Source organism: Talpa europaea (genome assembly GCF_964194135.1).
Source record: "Talpa europaea genome assembly, chromosome: 7".
In the NCBI taxonomy this organism is placed as follows: domain Eukaryota; kingdom Metazoa; phylum Chordata; class Mammalia; order Eulipotyphla; family Talpidae; genus Talpa; species Talpa europaea.
In genome coordinates, this window is record NC_140074.1 from 2,163,828 (window position 1) to 2,177,670 (window position 13,843).

Sequence of the window (13,843 nt, forward strand, 5' to 3'; positions counted from 1 at the left end):
TCCACGCCTTACCCACACGACGGTCATCATCAAACCTCTCCACGCCTCAGCCTCCCTGTCTATAAGGTGGGGTGGCAGGAGCCCCATCTCTTGGGACTGCTGCACAGATTAGGAGGAGATGATGCCAGAGAGGGGCCAGCTCGGGCCTGGCACCCGTGGGCGCTGCACAGGGTGGCCATCAGCCGGCACAGTGGAGCTCCCAGCAGCCCAGCCACAGGCCTCAGCACCCCTCAGCACCCTCTCCACTGGGGGGCAGGAGGGTGGGGGGGAGTTGTGCCCCCGAGCATCCTGCCAGGCGATCCGGAAGATCTGCAGGGAGAGGCAAGCGGCTGCTGAGAAGAGACGATTTCAGAAACGCCAGACAGGCGCTTCCCTTTAGAAGGGGAGTTTTTGAAAGACTCGCTTAAACCTTCGAATTTATGCCCACTGGGTGCCTACAGAGAGAGCCAAATCTTCAGTGACAGTTTATGCAGCTTCCGGAGGCAGCCGCAGAGCCCCGCTCTCGGCCCTGAGGGACCCCTTGGAATCACTCCAGCAGGTTCCGTCAAAGCACGAGACAGAAATTTGGAGTACGGCAGGAGGGGGGCTGTTTAACTTGCAAAGAGTAAACAAATTGCAGCCACTAACCCTAAACCAGGGAAGCCTGCGTCCCGTCCGCTGGCGCTCCAGGCAGCCGGCCTGGTGAGGGGATGGGCAGAGGGGTCCTGCCAGCAGGGGAGGGCGCAGGGCCATCTCCCCAGCCAAGCCCAAGCACCCCACAGCCAGGGCCTGCTGGACCCCGAAGGCCACGGTCCCTTCAGTGCAGGGAGAAAGGCGCCGGCCCTGGGCACCTGTCACCGAGTTCGGGGCTTCTCTCCTGGCCTTGCCGGAGCTGGCTGGTTTCTGTCACTTGTTTTGCAGCATACCCCCTGCCCCAGGTCAGTCGCTGACTAGGGACCCCCCCAGGATCTGGCCCCCACTCCCTGCTCAGCCTCCTCTCAGCTCGCCTTCCCCGTCTCCCCTAAGGCCTCCAAAGTTCCAGGCATCTCCTGACCTGGGGTCTCCTCACGAAACAATCTCTGCCCACCACCCACCTAAACAGGACACATACTCTGCCTGGCTCCTCTCACCTGCCCCCTCCCCTCACCTGCCCGCTCCTCTCACCTGTCCGGCTCCTCTCACCTGCCTGGCCCTCATCTCAGGCTTTGGGCTGAAGCGGCCCGTCCTCAGGGTAGGACTCCCTGGCCAGCCGTAGCCGGCGCCTCCCAGCCCCTGCCTCTCTGAGGATCTGTCTTCACCAGGACCACCCATGCTGCCTGCAGGTGGAAACCAAGGCTCTTGCATCCCCAAGGGACCCCCATACCTGCCTGGCCTCTAGGAGTCCCTCAAGAAGCATTTTGCAAATGCCAGAATGAGCAGATGCCGGGCAGGCTGGTGGTGGTTTCTGGGGGCCGGGCTGGGGGAGGGACAAGGCTCGGGCGTGGAAGCCCAGGTGTGGGAGCAGGCGTGGTGGCCAGGGTCATGGCGGGAGGGTGCGGTAGACGGTGGCTCACCGCGTGGGGCTGGGCCTGGTGTCCCGGTGCGGGGCGTGTGTGCTCAGCGCACGAGTGGGTGACGTGCGGTGACGTGGCCTAGGGAGGAGCTGGGACTCAGGTCTGGCCCGGAACCCCCTTACTCCCACCACACCCATGCAGGAAAGGCCACCCCTTTTTCTGGGCCACTTTCCCTCCCTTGTCACGTGTTCATTTGCCTGAAGCTGATGAAGCTTTGGCTTCAGGGTCCTCCCTTGCACGCAGCCCCTTCCACAGCCCGGACTTGATTTCCAATGTTCCTTATAATTTTGTCCTCTGTTTTTTAATGAGAGGCCCCCAAATTGCGTAAGCTTCAGGCCACACAATCACTCAATCTACCCTGCCCCAGCGCCCCAGTTCCCTCTGTGGGCCCCAGGTGCTGTCAGCATCCAGCACATGCAGGCTAACCAGGCCAGCCAGCCCTGCCTCCCTCGCTCAGGTGCAGCTGCCCCGGGCCATGGGCCCAGCGGATGCCTGTCACCCCACCCCACCATTCTCTGTTGCTCTTATACCAGTTTCTGCCGACTGCACTATAAGCTCTTGGGAGGCAAAGCCTGTAGCCCAGGTGGCACCTGCTATGCCCCCAGAATAGAGCAGGTGCTCACCAAGTCCTATTTGCTCACATGGAGACTGCTGCTGCTTTCCCCAGGACGCTCACAGACCAGCGCCAGGCTTGCCGAGGACACTCTGCCCATGCGGACGTGAGGCCTTCGTGCAGTCCAGCCCCCTACTCCACCCCTCACCCCTCCACCCCCCACCGCCAACTGTCCTCACAGGCCCCTCACTCATCCTGCAGCTCTGCCCAGGAGCGCCACCCTCTGAGCTTCAGCAGCTCCTGCCCCGCCCGGCCTCTGCCTTTAGTCACTGTTGTCGGCCTTACTGCGGGGGGCTGGGGCTCGCCGGCCAGACCACACACGCACGGGAAATGAGCCCATCACTGTCCTCCCTGGACCTTTCCGTTGTCGGCGTTTGCTACACTGTGATGGGCTCGTCAAGGTCTTACATGCATAACCCCCCCACCCCAAAAAAATCTAAGTCTACTCTCTTCTTAAAAGTTCCTGGGAGGAGCAGGAAGGGCACCGCAGCGCTGTGTGAGCGGACATTCAGGTGCATTTGCACGCGGCCCACAGCCACAGGCACCACCGTCCAGGGAGGCCGCGGAGCTGCCCCGCGCTCTAAGTCCCTCACTGGAAGTGCTCTGGCCAAGACGTCTCCCCTCTCCAAGTCTCTTTGCTCTCCCCCCCGCCGCCCCCCCCCCGACTGTCTTTGTGGCAGCTGTGGCCTCTGAGCTTCTGCAGGCCGGGCTCCTCCCACACGGTCATGCGGCGTGGCCGCTCTGCTCTGGGCCCCACACCGCCAGCCACCCGCCGCCCCTCGCTAAAGCTGCCCCTCGAAACCAAAGTGCTCCTGAGTCCCCGCTTTCATCTTCTGGACAAACTTCAGGGACTTGGATCCATGCAAGGAGATGCGTCTCGCAAACACCGGAGCTCACGGGTCTCCCGGCGCGTGTTGGTCTGGCCAGGCGACAGTATTTTTCAACAAGGGCACAAGGGGGTAAAAATAAGCACTTGGGTGGATTTGTCTCGTTGGCTGAAGTGCTAACAACGACCATCGAGTGCTGGCTTTTTTTTTTTTTTTTAGACAAGGCGAGTGAGAAACACCCCACATTTACCACATGCAAGAAAAGAGACCCCAGCGTGGCCTGGCTGTGACCGTCTGGCCTTGGCTTGTTTTTGTCTGACCCACCAGAGGGTCCCAACACAGGAGCCGGCGGCAGGTGAGGCCGAGGCTAGAAAGAGCCCAGTGCCCGGGGAGCACAGGGGAGCCCTCCTCCACACCTGTCCTAGTGGCCAGAACCGCACGAACACAGCACTAACACCCCAAAACTGTCACCCCCCAGCATCGGTGGTCTCCGGCGTTAACATTTCACATGGAATACATTTCACTGAGTTTCCTTGTCTTTGTACTTTTTAAACAGGTAGAGAGGCATTTTCTTTAAAAATGCAGTTGAATCAGACATTTTATGAGACCTCTGATACTCCTGGAGCCCCCCGAACAGCTTGAAAAGCAATACACTGGAAAAGCAGGTTTTGAAGTTCTGTCCGCAGGGCCAGGAGTAAATCAAGGAAACTTGGTCTTTCAAATAAAGGAAAAGCAGCCTGAACCACACCATGAGCAACACTCAAACCACTGAGATTCTGGAAGGTGCTGGAAGCGACTGCTGACTAGTTCCCCCCACTCGACCTTCCCGCCACAGAGTTCTGAGGGCCATGGAAACAGAAGGGGGCTGAATTTCAACCAGAGGAACCCAAAGTCTGAGGTCTTCATTAAGGGTTCAAAGCAAAGCACCACTTTCCAGAAGAACAGAGAGGTGGGCAGGCGCCTCCGTCCCAGCGGCTGCCCCCGGGGCTGTGGCCAGAGGCCTGCCTGGAACAGCTCTGCTTTCCGAAATGGCCACAGGGCTGGGCAGGGCGAACAGCTCTCAAGGATGTGAGTGGGGGCCAGGAAGAGGGAGGCTTTGATTTACAAAGAAGCAAAGGAACCTAGGAGACAGTTGCAGGGATAAATAACCACAACGCTTTTCCTAGAAAAACGGCACTACCCACCGGCCAGCAGAGCCAGGCACCAGGGCGGTGCCTCATTTTCCATCCCTCTTCCTTACGTTTTCTTTTCTCCTGTCACACTGGAATTGAACGTGAAAAGGCTGCAGCGACCAGAGGTGTGTTATCGGCAACAGGTGAAGTCGAATGGAACATTCACACGTGATAATAACCCTGACCCACATGTGGGCCGCCGTGTTTGTGTGTGTGTCCGGGCCGCGCCTCTGTGCGTGTGTTTCCACCAACCAGCATCAATATTTATCATGGAAGTCGCCTGTTAGTGGGCCTGGCGTGGCTGCCTCATTGCGGAGGGCACCCAATCTGAACACCCGGGCTCTAAATAAAGGCTTCCTCGGGATGATAAGGATAATGATCCCAGCAGAGAGTCAAGCCTCGTAAAGTAGAACTCAAATTGGGGTGAAATCTAAGAACCTTTGGGATCTAAGAAAGACACAGTCATCTGGCCCCAGGGAGCTGAGGTTCCTTCGCGTCCGCCCTGTGGGAAGCTGCCTCTCCTCGCCCCCGGGGTCCAGCCCACCTCCGCTCCTCCAGGAGTCCTGGTCTCCAGGAGTCCTGCGGCGGCGGCCTCCTCCCACATCCAAACCCTTCTGGGCGGTGCAGTTCCCTGGAAATGTGCAGGCGCCACCGTGACTGGCTTGTCTTACTATTGGTGTGTGTGTGCAAAATTAAGAGCTAATTCCTGAGCGCTTTCTTTAAGGCAGGTACAGTGCTGAGCTATACAAACATAGACATGTGTCCCATGTCATAGAACATGTATATCACATACACTGTATATGACATTGTATGTATCTATGCTTAGATCACGTGCATATATAGGAGTATTTATATAGACACCTGCCTACATGTGTGTGTATACACACACACACACACACACACACACATATACCTGTTCCTCCCAGCTAAATAGTTAACTAGTGGCCAAGGACTGAATTCTAAACTAAGTTCTCGATTGCTTTCAGGGCTGCAAGAGAGCTGAGGGTGGTGCTGGACACCGAGTAAACTTACAACCCGGCAGTCAATGCATCCCGAAAAAGCAGTGCAGCTCACTTTGGAAGGAAGTTGAAATGCGATTTGAATCAGATTCACCAGTCAACATTTTTTGTTGGGCAGAGGACCCCACCTGGGTTGGCTCAACTCATTATTGTGTGTTGCGGCCAATAGGGTGGGGGGCTGGCCACCTGCAGAGCCGTTCCCATCCCGCTTCCGCCACCAGCTTAGGCTGGACCTTCGGCCGCGTCCACCCCCGCCACCCCCGGCCTTGATGTCTCTAAACAGGAGTGGGACTAGCTGTGTGGAACCCTCCCCCAGCCCCCAGCGCTGTGATTCTGTGACTCTATTGTACACATGCAGGCACTTCTTATTTGTGACATAAACCCCCACAGAAAAACAAAGTCCGTCATAAATTATGAAAAAAATCGGGCTCCGTGATCATTTGCACTTTCTAAAGCTGCTGGTTTCCATAAATCCTGCCGCCTCGCAGGGCGCCTCTCCAGGGCGACAGGGACGCCAGGCTGTCAGCGGCGCCCCGAGCAGCCTCTCCCTATAATTGTATTGACAGGATATCAGCCGCGTCCCGGTGGCAGGAAGCTCCTGACAGGGCTGTGAGGGAGCCTTGAAGGCTGTGGTAGCGGGATCCTGTGCAGAGTCACAGAATTCTGGGGAAGCGAGACGCGAGCGGGGCGAAGCTGGGTTCTCTCGCTATTTAATTTTATTCTTCCCCGAGAGTCACATTTGAAGGAAAACTGGCTAACCGCCCATCACTTTCTACAATCGCGTAGAAACCCTTTCTAATGGAAAATATTTACATCTTTTTGTGGCCACATAAAACACGGAGTTGATGCAATCAGCCCCACGCAATAACCCGTTGGCTTGGTTTTAAATGAGGCAAAGAGTTGTTGCGCGGGGAGATGAAATAGCGGCTCGGTGTCTGGGTTTTCACTTTTTGCTTGGTTACTGTGGCAGCTTGCAGACACGTTCTTGAATAACTGATGCGTCTCCCCTCCCGGTGAATTCCATGGGTGTGAAATAGCAGGGCCGGGCCTGCTCAGGCGGTAGGTCTGCATTTTAAATGAAAAAAGCAAAACCCCTGATCCTTTTCACGGGAGAAAACAATCTGAACAACAACCCCCTCCAATATGGCGGAATAAATGATGATTCCTCAGGTGCTGTATTCTGCGGGTATAGAGGCAACATTCTGCTTCCCACGTAGACAAACCAAAACACCCTCCAGCTGCCGCCTTCCTTTAAGGGCACCCAGGGCAGCGCGCACGCCTCCCCACCCTGTGCACGCCTGAGAAGGAGCAACTAAACCCAGGTCAGAAATCCCGGGCTTGTGACACAGACCTGTCACCGGAAAGAAACCCATGAGCCACGCCCGCACGGACACTGCAGAGACATCGTTTAAAAAAGCAGTTTTTAAAGGCGCCACAGTCTGGAATATTCTGCATCTTCTCCTGTTTACCGGTCCAAAGGTCCCCAAAGTTTTTCCCCTATTTAAATTGTCTTTAAACTATAGGCAGCTGTCCAGGGTCATCCACTCCTAGGATGACGCTGGACAGGTGGGCAGTGGACAGGAAGGGCTTCCAGCCCAGCCCCGCCAGGACCTGGAGCAAAGAGGCCCACCAGACGCCCCGGTGGACACATCTGTAAAGAGGGGTCTGGACAAGGTAACAGTCGGGTTCCCTTTGGTTCTTACTGTCTCTGCAACTTTTATTTAGGTGAGCTTTGGTAGAAAATCTTACCAACCTGGGGACATGATCTTAAGCACTACAGGAAGTACCTCATAGCCCATCAAGAGCCTGAGGGGAGGGGAAGGGACAGGAGGAAGGAGGAAGTGCCCTCTGCCCCCAGCTGCCCCGACCACCATAGGAAAGTCGGGCACAGCACCGGGATGCAGCCCTGCACTGCACCCCAGCAGGCTGGCCAGGGCAGTCTGCCCCGGTCCCTTTCCCCAAAGACAGAGCCCCTCGTGGTGGGTCAGGCATCTCCCGTGCATATTCCACCGTGAAGTTTGGGTTCAGGAATCAGACTGATTTCACCCTGGAAATTGTTCAGCTAGTGCCACCCAGAGGCCAAATGCGGTCCCTGACACGGAAGGAGAGTAAAAGTGGGGTGTGAGGGGCAGAACAGATATTGCGTATGCGTGACCTGCTTACTCCTGGCCGTGTGCGTGTGTGTGTATACATGTACAGTTATGATAATATTATAATATATTCTTCCAAGATTGTAGCATAGTATAAATATGCACACGTGCGTGAAATACTGTGTGTATGTTTGTGCGTGCATATGCACACGCCCATCTGTATGTGTGTGTGAGCATATACGGCTCAGGGGGGTAATCACGCTACTAATTCGCCGTGGGGATCATAACTCCACAAAACCACTCATTTTATATTTAAGTTGGCAGCGGTCGCCTGCAGAAACTGCCGGAGTAAAAACAATGACCCAAGACTGAAGCCTCTGATCAGAGGGAGCGGGATGAGGAGAGAGTCCCCCCTTAACCCCGGAAAGGTGACGTCCATCTGTCCGTCCCATCTGTTAGCTGAGAGTGGCGCTTCTCACCTAGAAGTAGGCGAGGCCCTTGTCCCACTGTGGGGGGCCGAAGAACGTGGGCATATGGGGTGGAAGGGCCTGGCTGTGACAAGCCGGCCTCCCCCAGGGCTGGCGCGGGACGCATTTTGGGGAAGGCAAAAGGACAGTTGGAATTTCACAGGACCCGGTGAACTCCGCGAACGCCGGCTTGGTGGCCAGGAAGCCCGGGCTCTCCGTGCCAAAACCCTAGACCAACAGCGAAGCCCTCTGGGCTTTGAGGGGCGCGGGCCTGGCGCTTGTCATCTGTGTTTACGGGGCTCCATGGTTACCGCCCGCGCCGCGCCTCCCGCGGCCGGGAGCTGCGCGCATTTCTAACCGCACACCGCCCTCCAGCGGCGCGGGGTGCAGCGGCCGGGGGCGCACCCCGACTTCTCCCGCCGCCCCAGCAGGGCGGTGTCCGGGGAGCGGCCCGGCGGGAAGGGGACGGAAGCGAGCGGCGCGCTTCGAGGGGAGGCGGTCGTGGGCCACAGCGGCCCCGTCCCGGGTGCAGGGCAGGGGCGGGGGTTCGCGCCTCGCGCCCCGGGGCTGTCACCCCGCACCTGGGTCCACCTGAGGCCGGAGGGGGAACCGCAGGGTGAGCCCCCCTGGCGGCGGCCACAGTCCCCACGGCTGCGCCCAGGGGCTGGCACGTGCCAGGCGCTGCCCGGCCCGCGGCCCGCGCTACCCAGCCTTCCCGGCACCGCCTTCGGGGAGGCCAGTGCTGCCCACCCTGCGGCCGGGACACTGAGGCCCGGAGGCCACCTGCCCGCGACGCGCGGGGGTGCGGACGGTGCCAGGCGCCGGGCGCGCGGGTGCCGGGGGCGCGCGGGTGCCGGGGGCGAGCGGGGGGCGAGCGGGGCGCGAGCGGGGGCGGCTCACCTTGACGATGAGCGGGTTCTGAAACATGGAATCCCTCACGACCCCCAGCCGCTCGTTCTCCATGCCCGGCCGGATGTCGGCCACGGTCAGCGGGCGCCGCGGGGGCGGGCAGATCTGGCTGACCGTGCGGCGCGCCGGCTGCTTCTTCTTCCAGGGCCTTCCGTCCTGGCGGGGGCTCTTGGCCTCGGGCATCCCGGGGCGCGGGGCGTCCGCCGCGGCCGGCACCTGGGCGCGGAGACAGACGCGGGGCGCGGGCCGGGCGCACCCCTCGGGCCGGGTGGGCGCCCCCCGGGTGGGCGCGGCCGCGCCGCCGCCTGCTGCCCAGAGCCCGGCAGCCCCTCTGCGCCCCTGGGCCGCCCCGAGCGTCTTCTGGGCGCCGCGCTGCGGACCGGGAACCGGGGGACCGGCAGGACCCCCCTCGAGGGAGAATGGGGCGGTCCGTCTCCGTGGCGACGGGACGCCAACGGCCGGGAGTTTGTAGAACGTTTTCCAGAAACTCCTCTTGGTCACCGAGGTGGGCCTGCTCAGAGGCTTCGCAGCAAAGAACCAAGACCCACGACTGGGGAGTGTTAAAGGGGACCGGGCCCCCCGCGGCTGACGAGGCAAGTGTGCCCTCCGCGCGGGCGGGCCGGGACCTGACCCCCAAGTTCTGGCCTCCAGACAGAAACCCGAGCCCTGAAGTTACTGCTGATCCCCTGTGACCTCGGGCTCGCAGCCTCCCGGACCCCCGCTTTCTCTTCTGTGTGGAGGTTAAGATCCGCCGTGACCAACTTTGAGAAACGGATTGGAGGGCGTTGAAACACACAGATTCCTGAATCAGAATATGTGCAAACGGGGCCTGAGGATACGCTTTTATAAAACCTCCCGCCCCCTTGGATTTCTTTCAAAGTTCATGCTGTCTGGATGCACCAGTCCCGGACATTTGGCACCGTTGCTTCACTGTGTGTGTGTGTGTAAGAGCCAAACCCCTTTTTAAATTTTTTTTTTTTAAAGATTTATTTATTTATTTATCTACACAAGCACTGGGGACAGTCAGAAGCGCGGGAGGGTGAGAGAACCCACCAGAGCCAGAGCGGGGAGCAGAACAGGCAGAAGGACCCAAGCACACTGCTGAGGGGAGCAGCGGGCGGCAGGAGAGGTCTGCGCGCCATGTGGGACCCTCGCAGGCAGCCGGGGATCGAACCGGCGCTGCAGAGGCCAGGGGCAGCCTCGCAGCCCAGCGCTCAACCACCACGCCACCGGGGAGGTCCCCAAACCACTTTTTGAAAGACATGCAGACCAGCATCATATTTGATCCTCAACGCTGCAGCAAGCATCTGCCAAGGACACGCAGTCCTCATACTCAACAGTGTTGTCATTATCGAGTCCACAGGTCTTCACGGCCTGGTAGGAGTGCCCCATGTGCATACACAAAGTTGGGAACCTGCACTTTTTAAGTTACCCAAGCGGTTGGTGCAGTGTTTTTGGAACCACTGGTCTGGCTGAACTTGAGTCTGCCTTCCAGTCCCAGGCAAGTTTGTGGGTTTGTTAGGGGGAAATGATGTCCTGAGTTAATCCCATACAGGCTTTGTGGACCCCACCCCCACTCCAGACCAAAGCCATCAGGACACTGGGAAAGACAAATCCCGTCACCACCAAAGGGAGGGTGGCTGGGACCTGAGGGTGGAGTTGGGTAGCCAGGTTGGATATAAAAACCAAACACGTGGGCCTTGGGCTCTCTCTGGCTCGAGATCCCTCGCCTCCTGGCCTCACCGCTCCTGGCTGGCGGCCAACTCTGAGAGCGCCATTTTGGGATTCCTGATCGGCGGATCGGGTAGGACTCATTTAAAACTTTGTTTTTTTTTTTTTTTTAAGATTTATTTATTGATTGATTGATACATACATACATACAAGCACTGGGTACAGTCAGAAGCGCGGGAGGATGAGAGAATTCACCAGAGCCAGAGCGGGGAGCAGAGCAGGCAGAAGGACCGAAGGACACTGCTGAGGGGAGCAGCGGGCAGCAGGAGAGGTCTGCGCGCCATGTGGGACCCTCCTCTGGTGGCCGGGGAGCAGCCGGGGATCGAACCGGCGCTGTAGAGGCTGCGGGCAGCTTCGCAACCCAGCGCTCAACCACTGTGCCACCGGGGAGGCCCTCATTTAAAACTTTGTCTCCACTTTTCTCCCAGAGCTGTACATTTCCTCATTTCCCCTTCCCTTGTAAATAAACCTCTTATGAACCTTTCACGTGTGCCTGCAGTAGAGCATTGATAAGTCCTTTTAAGCGTGCGGGTGAGGACCCACACGTTTTGTATCGGGGTTGCTCTACAACAATTTGGCGCCCAGCGTGGTTTCCAAGTTACACCTCGGTTGACCAGCCCAAAGTAACATTCCTTGCGCTGGTCACCATAAGCGCACTAGTTCTGCAGGACTCGCAGTATATTTGTCTCAAGTCCTGAAAAGTCTGTTTTTTTTCCCTGTGCGTACAGCCCTTGTGGGTGCGTTTCTGACTCAAATATGGCCTCAACCACGAGCCTATACAGTTTCATCCCTAGCCTGAGTTCTTTCAGTTTCCTTCCGGCCTTGAATTTGAGTAGCCTTCTTCCATTAAATATCACCACCAGTTTCATTAATATAAATAATTTGATGAAGCCTGGTGTATGGCACGTGATTTTACTATTGTATACATACATGGGTGGTTTACAAGCCATCCCTTTACAGTCCGTGCTCCGGGTGGTTTTTTGGTCATTTGTGTAAGCGCAATTTGCTACATTCTTGTTTCTGTGAGAGGTAGATGTTCTACTTCACGTACTGAGAATGTGCAACAACACATTCAGGCTCTTAACGTAGCCATGCAACAACAAATTCAGGCTTTTAACGTGGCCATACAACAACAAAATCAGGTTTTTAACATGGCCATACAACAACAAAATCAGGCCTTTGATTTAACTATTAAGTGCATGAGGGATGAGAACCGTAACATCTTTGAGTCAGTTTATAAAAGCATACAAGATCAAGCCTTTAAAAGTATGCAGGACAGGATAGAGGCCGCCCTCCATAAATTGGATATGGCGGAGGCTCGGCTTATGGCACAGAGAAAGGATAGACCTTCCCCTTTCCATGAGGACTGCCAGCAAGCCGAGTTAGAAGAGGAGGAGCATCATATTTTAAATACTTTAAATACATCAGGACAAAATCCTCTTCCACATGACAAGGCCCCTCCCGTGCAGACCCCTGAGGCTGCACAGCCTCCACTGCCCTCTGGGGAGGAAACTAAAATGGCGTCTCCTCCCCACACTAGACTGAGCACCCACTTTGGCAGGAAGGATCACCCTGAGGCAGGACAGTTTCCCCTTCGCCAGATGCCAATGGGTGGCTTAAATGAACATGGGAGACCTGCTGGGTACTTTTGGTCGCACCATCCGTTCAGTACTGCGGACCTCCTAAATTGGAGGAGCTCTGTTCCCTAGTACCGGCAGGCTCCCAAGAGGATGGCGAACTTGTTTGCCTCTATCTTTGTCTCCCACCGCCCTAACTGGGCAGATATACAGTCCATGCTGCATATTTTATTAACGCTGGATGAGCAGAGGATGGTATTCAGGAAAGCCAGGGAGGAGGCTGACCGTCTCCACCAACAGGATAGGCAGTCCCCAGAGCCAGAGATTGTTGTCCCAGAGGAAGATCCTGGAGGGGACCCCAACAATGGAGGAATGGCGATGTTGGACCTGTATAAAAAATGTTTATTGGTAGGACTGGAGCAGGGAATCCCCAAACAAAATTTTAACAAAATATTAGAACTTGAACAAGGGGCTAGTGAGGATCCATCCGAGTTCCTTGAGAGGATTATTCAGACGTATACAAACACACGGATATAAATCCAGATGCCCCAGAAAATGCTCGTTTGATCACTATGACGTTCATCACATATAGTGCTCCAGACATAAGGAGAAAGTTAGCAAAGGTAGACGGCATCACAGAGCTGAGTCCGTACCAGGTAGTGGACTTAGCATTTAAGGTTTATAATAATAGAAAGAACAGGAGACCGAAACCTGCGACTTTTTTCCTACAAAGAGACCACAGGACAGGGTTTCGGGAAAACCATAATGGACTGGTCCATATGAACTTTTGCTGAGCACACATACTTTGAAACTTGCAGGCATAAAACCCTGGGTACATCATTCCAGAGTTAAGAAAGTGCCAGAAGGAACTGACCCAGAGACAAAGTCACTGGCCTTGTGAACCCATTGAGGACTTGAGATATTTGTTTAAGAAACAGAAAAAACCTTGAATGTTACTGACTTCTTTTCCAGTTACTGTTGCAGGATACCCAAGGCCTCATTTTTTTCTGAAGAAACCCTGAGGAAAAAAAAACTAAGCAGTCTTCTTCCTTTCAAAGTTTAGGAGACGTGAAATAACATCTAGGATCATGCATGTGCTAGCAGTATTTTTTTTTTTTTTACACAGGCATTCAATCTTGATTTTGGTATTTCTTTTTAACTTTTGTTTTTAACTTTGAGATTTTTTTCTCTGCTTGTTTTTGTTGTTACTTTGGCCTATCAGTGAAACTGCAGTTGTATGAGATATCCCACGCGTGATAAATGGTACCTAAAGAGCTCTTTGTGTCTATATGTTGTATGTCTGTATGTCCTTTCCTTGTGTCCTTGTCTTGACCTCCAGTGGTTGACAAATTGGTACACATGGTGCCCAAAGACATTGGGGAAAAAAAAAGAGTCTCCAGTTATGAGAAAAACTAAAGTTATGGTTTGTTTGTCAACATTGTGCTACTGAACTAAGCCGGTGCCTTCATAGAGATTGAATATTGTTGTTTCTGTTATTTTTATGATATTTCTGGCAAAGCTTCCCAGAAATCTAAATTCAAGTACAAATTTGGTAGCCTGTCATTTGGCTGATGCAAGGAAATTTTGTGGAACCTCAGTAGAGCTCCTGAGACACTCCACAAAGTTTCTCCCTTTCTTCCTGGGAAAGGCATTAGATGAATTTGTTCTATTTGGCTCACCTAGTAGAGTAAAACTAGAAGGGAAGCATTATCACTTGGGAAAATGGGTAACACCATGACCTGATATGGATGTAAATTGTCAATGATGATTGTCACCTTGTAATATTGTATACTTCAATTGTTTAATATCTACAGAACTTGTTTCTGAAAATATAGGGAGAAAAGGTCTCAACAGATTCCTATTGATGGAACTGTTGAGAGTAAAACTTTCCTACTAAGGACTGAAT

General features: G+C 55.2%; 1 protein-coding gene across 1 annotated transcript in view; it reads right to left on the minus strand.

Annotated features, from left to right (window-relative positions):
* CFAP77 (cilia and flagella associated protein 77) overlaps nt 1-8,812 on the minus strand; it is a gene marked incomplete at both ends in the record, with an annotated part of 89,651 nt that extends 80,839 nt beyond the window's left edge. The window contains one exon of the mRNA XM_084237607.1: nt 8,621-8,812. Coding sequence (XP_084093733.1) covers nt 8,621-8,812 — 192 coding nt within the window. The remainder of the gene's footprint in view (nt 1-8,620) is intronic.
* Nucleotides 8,813-13,843: the final 5,031 nt, after the last annotated feature.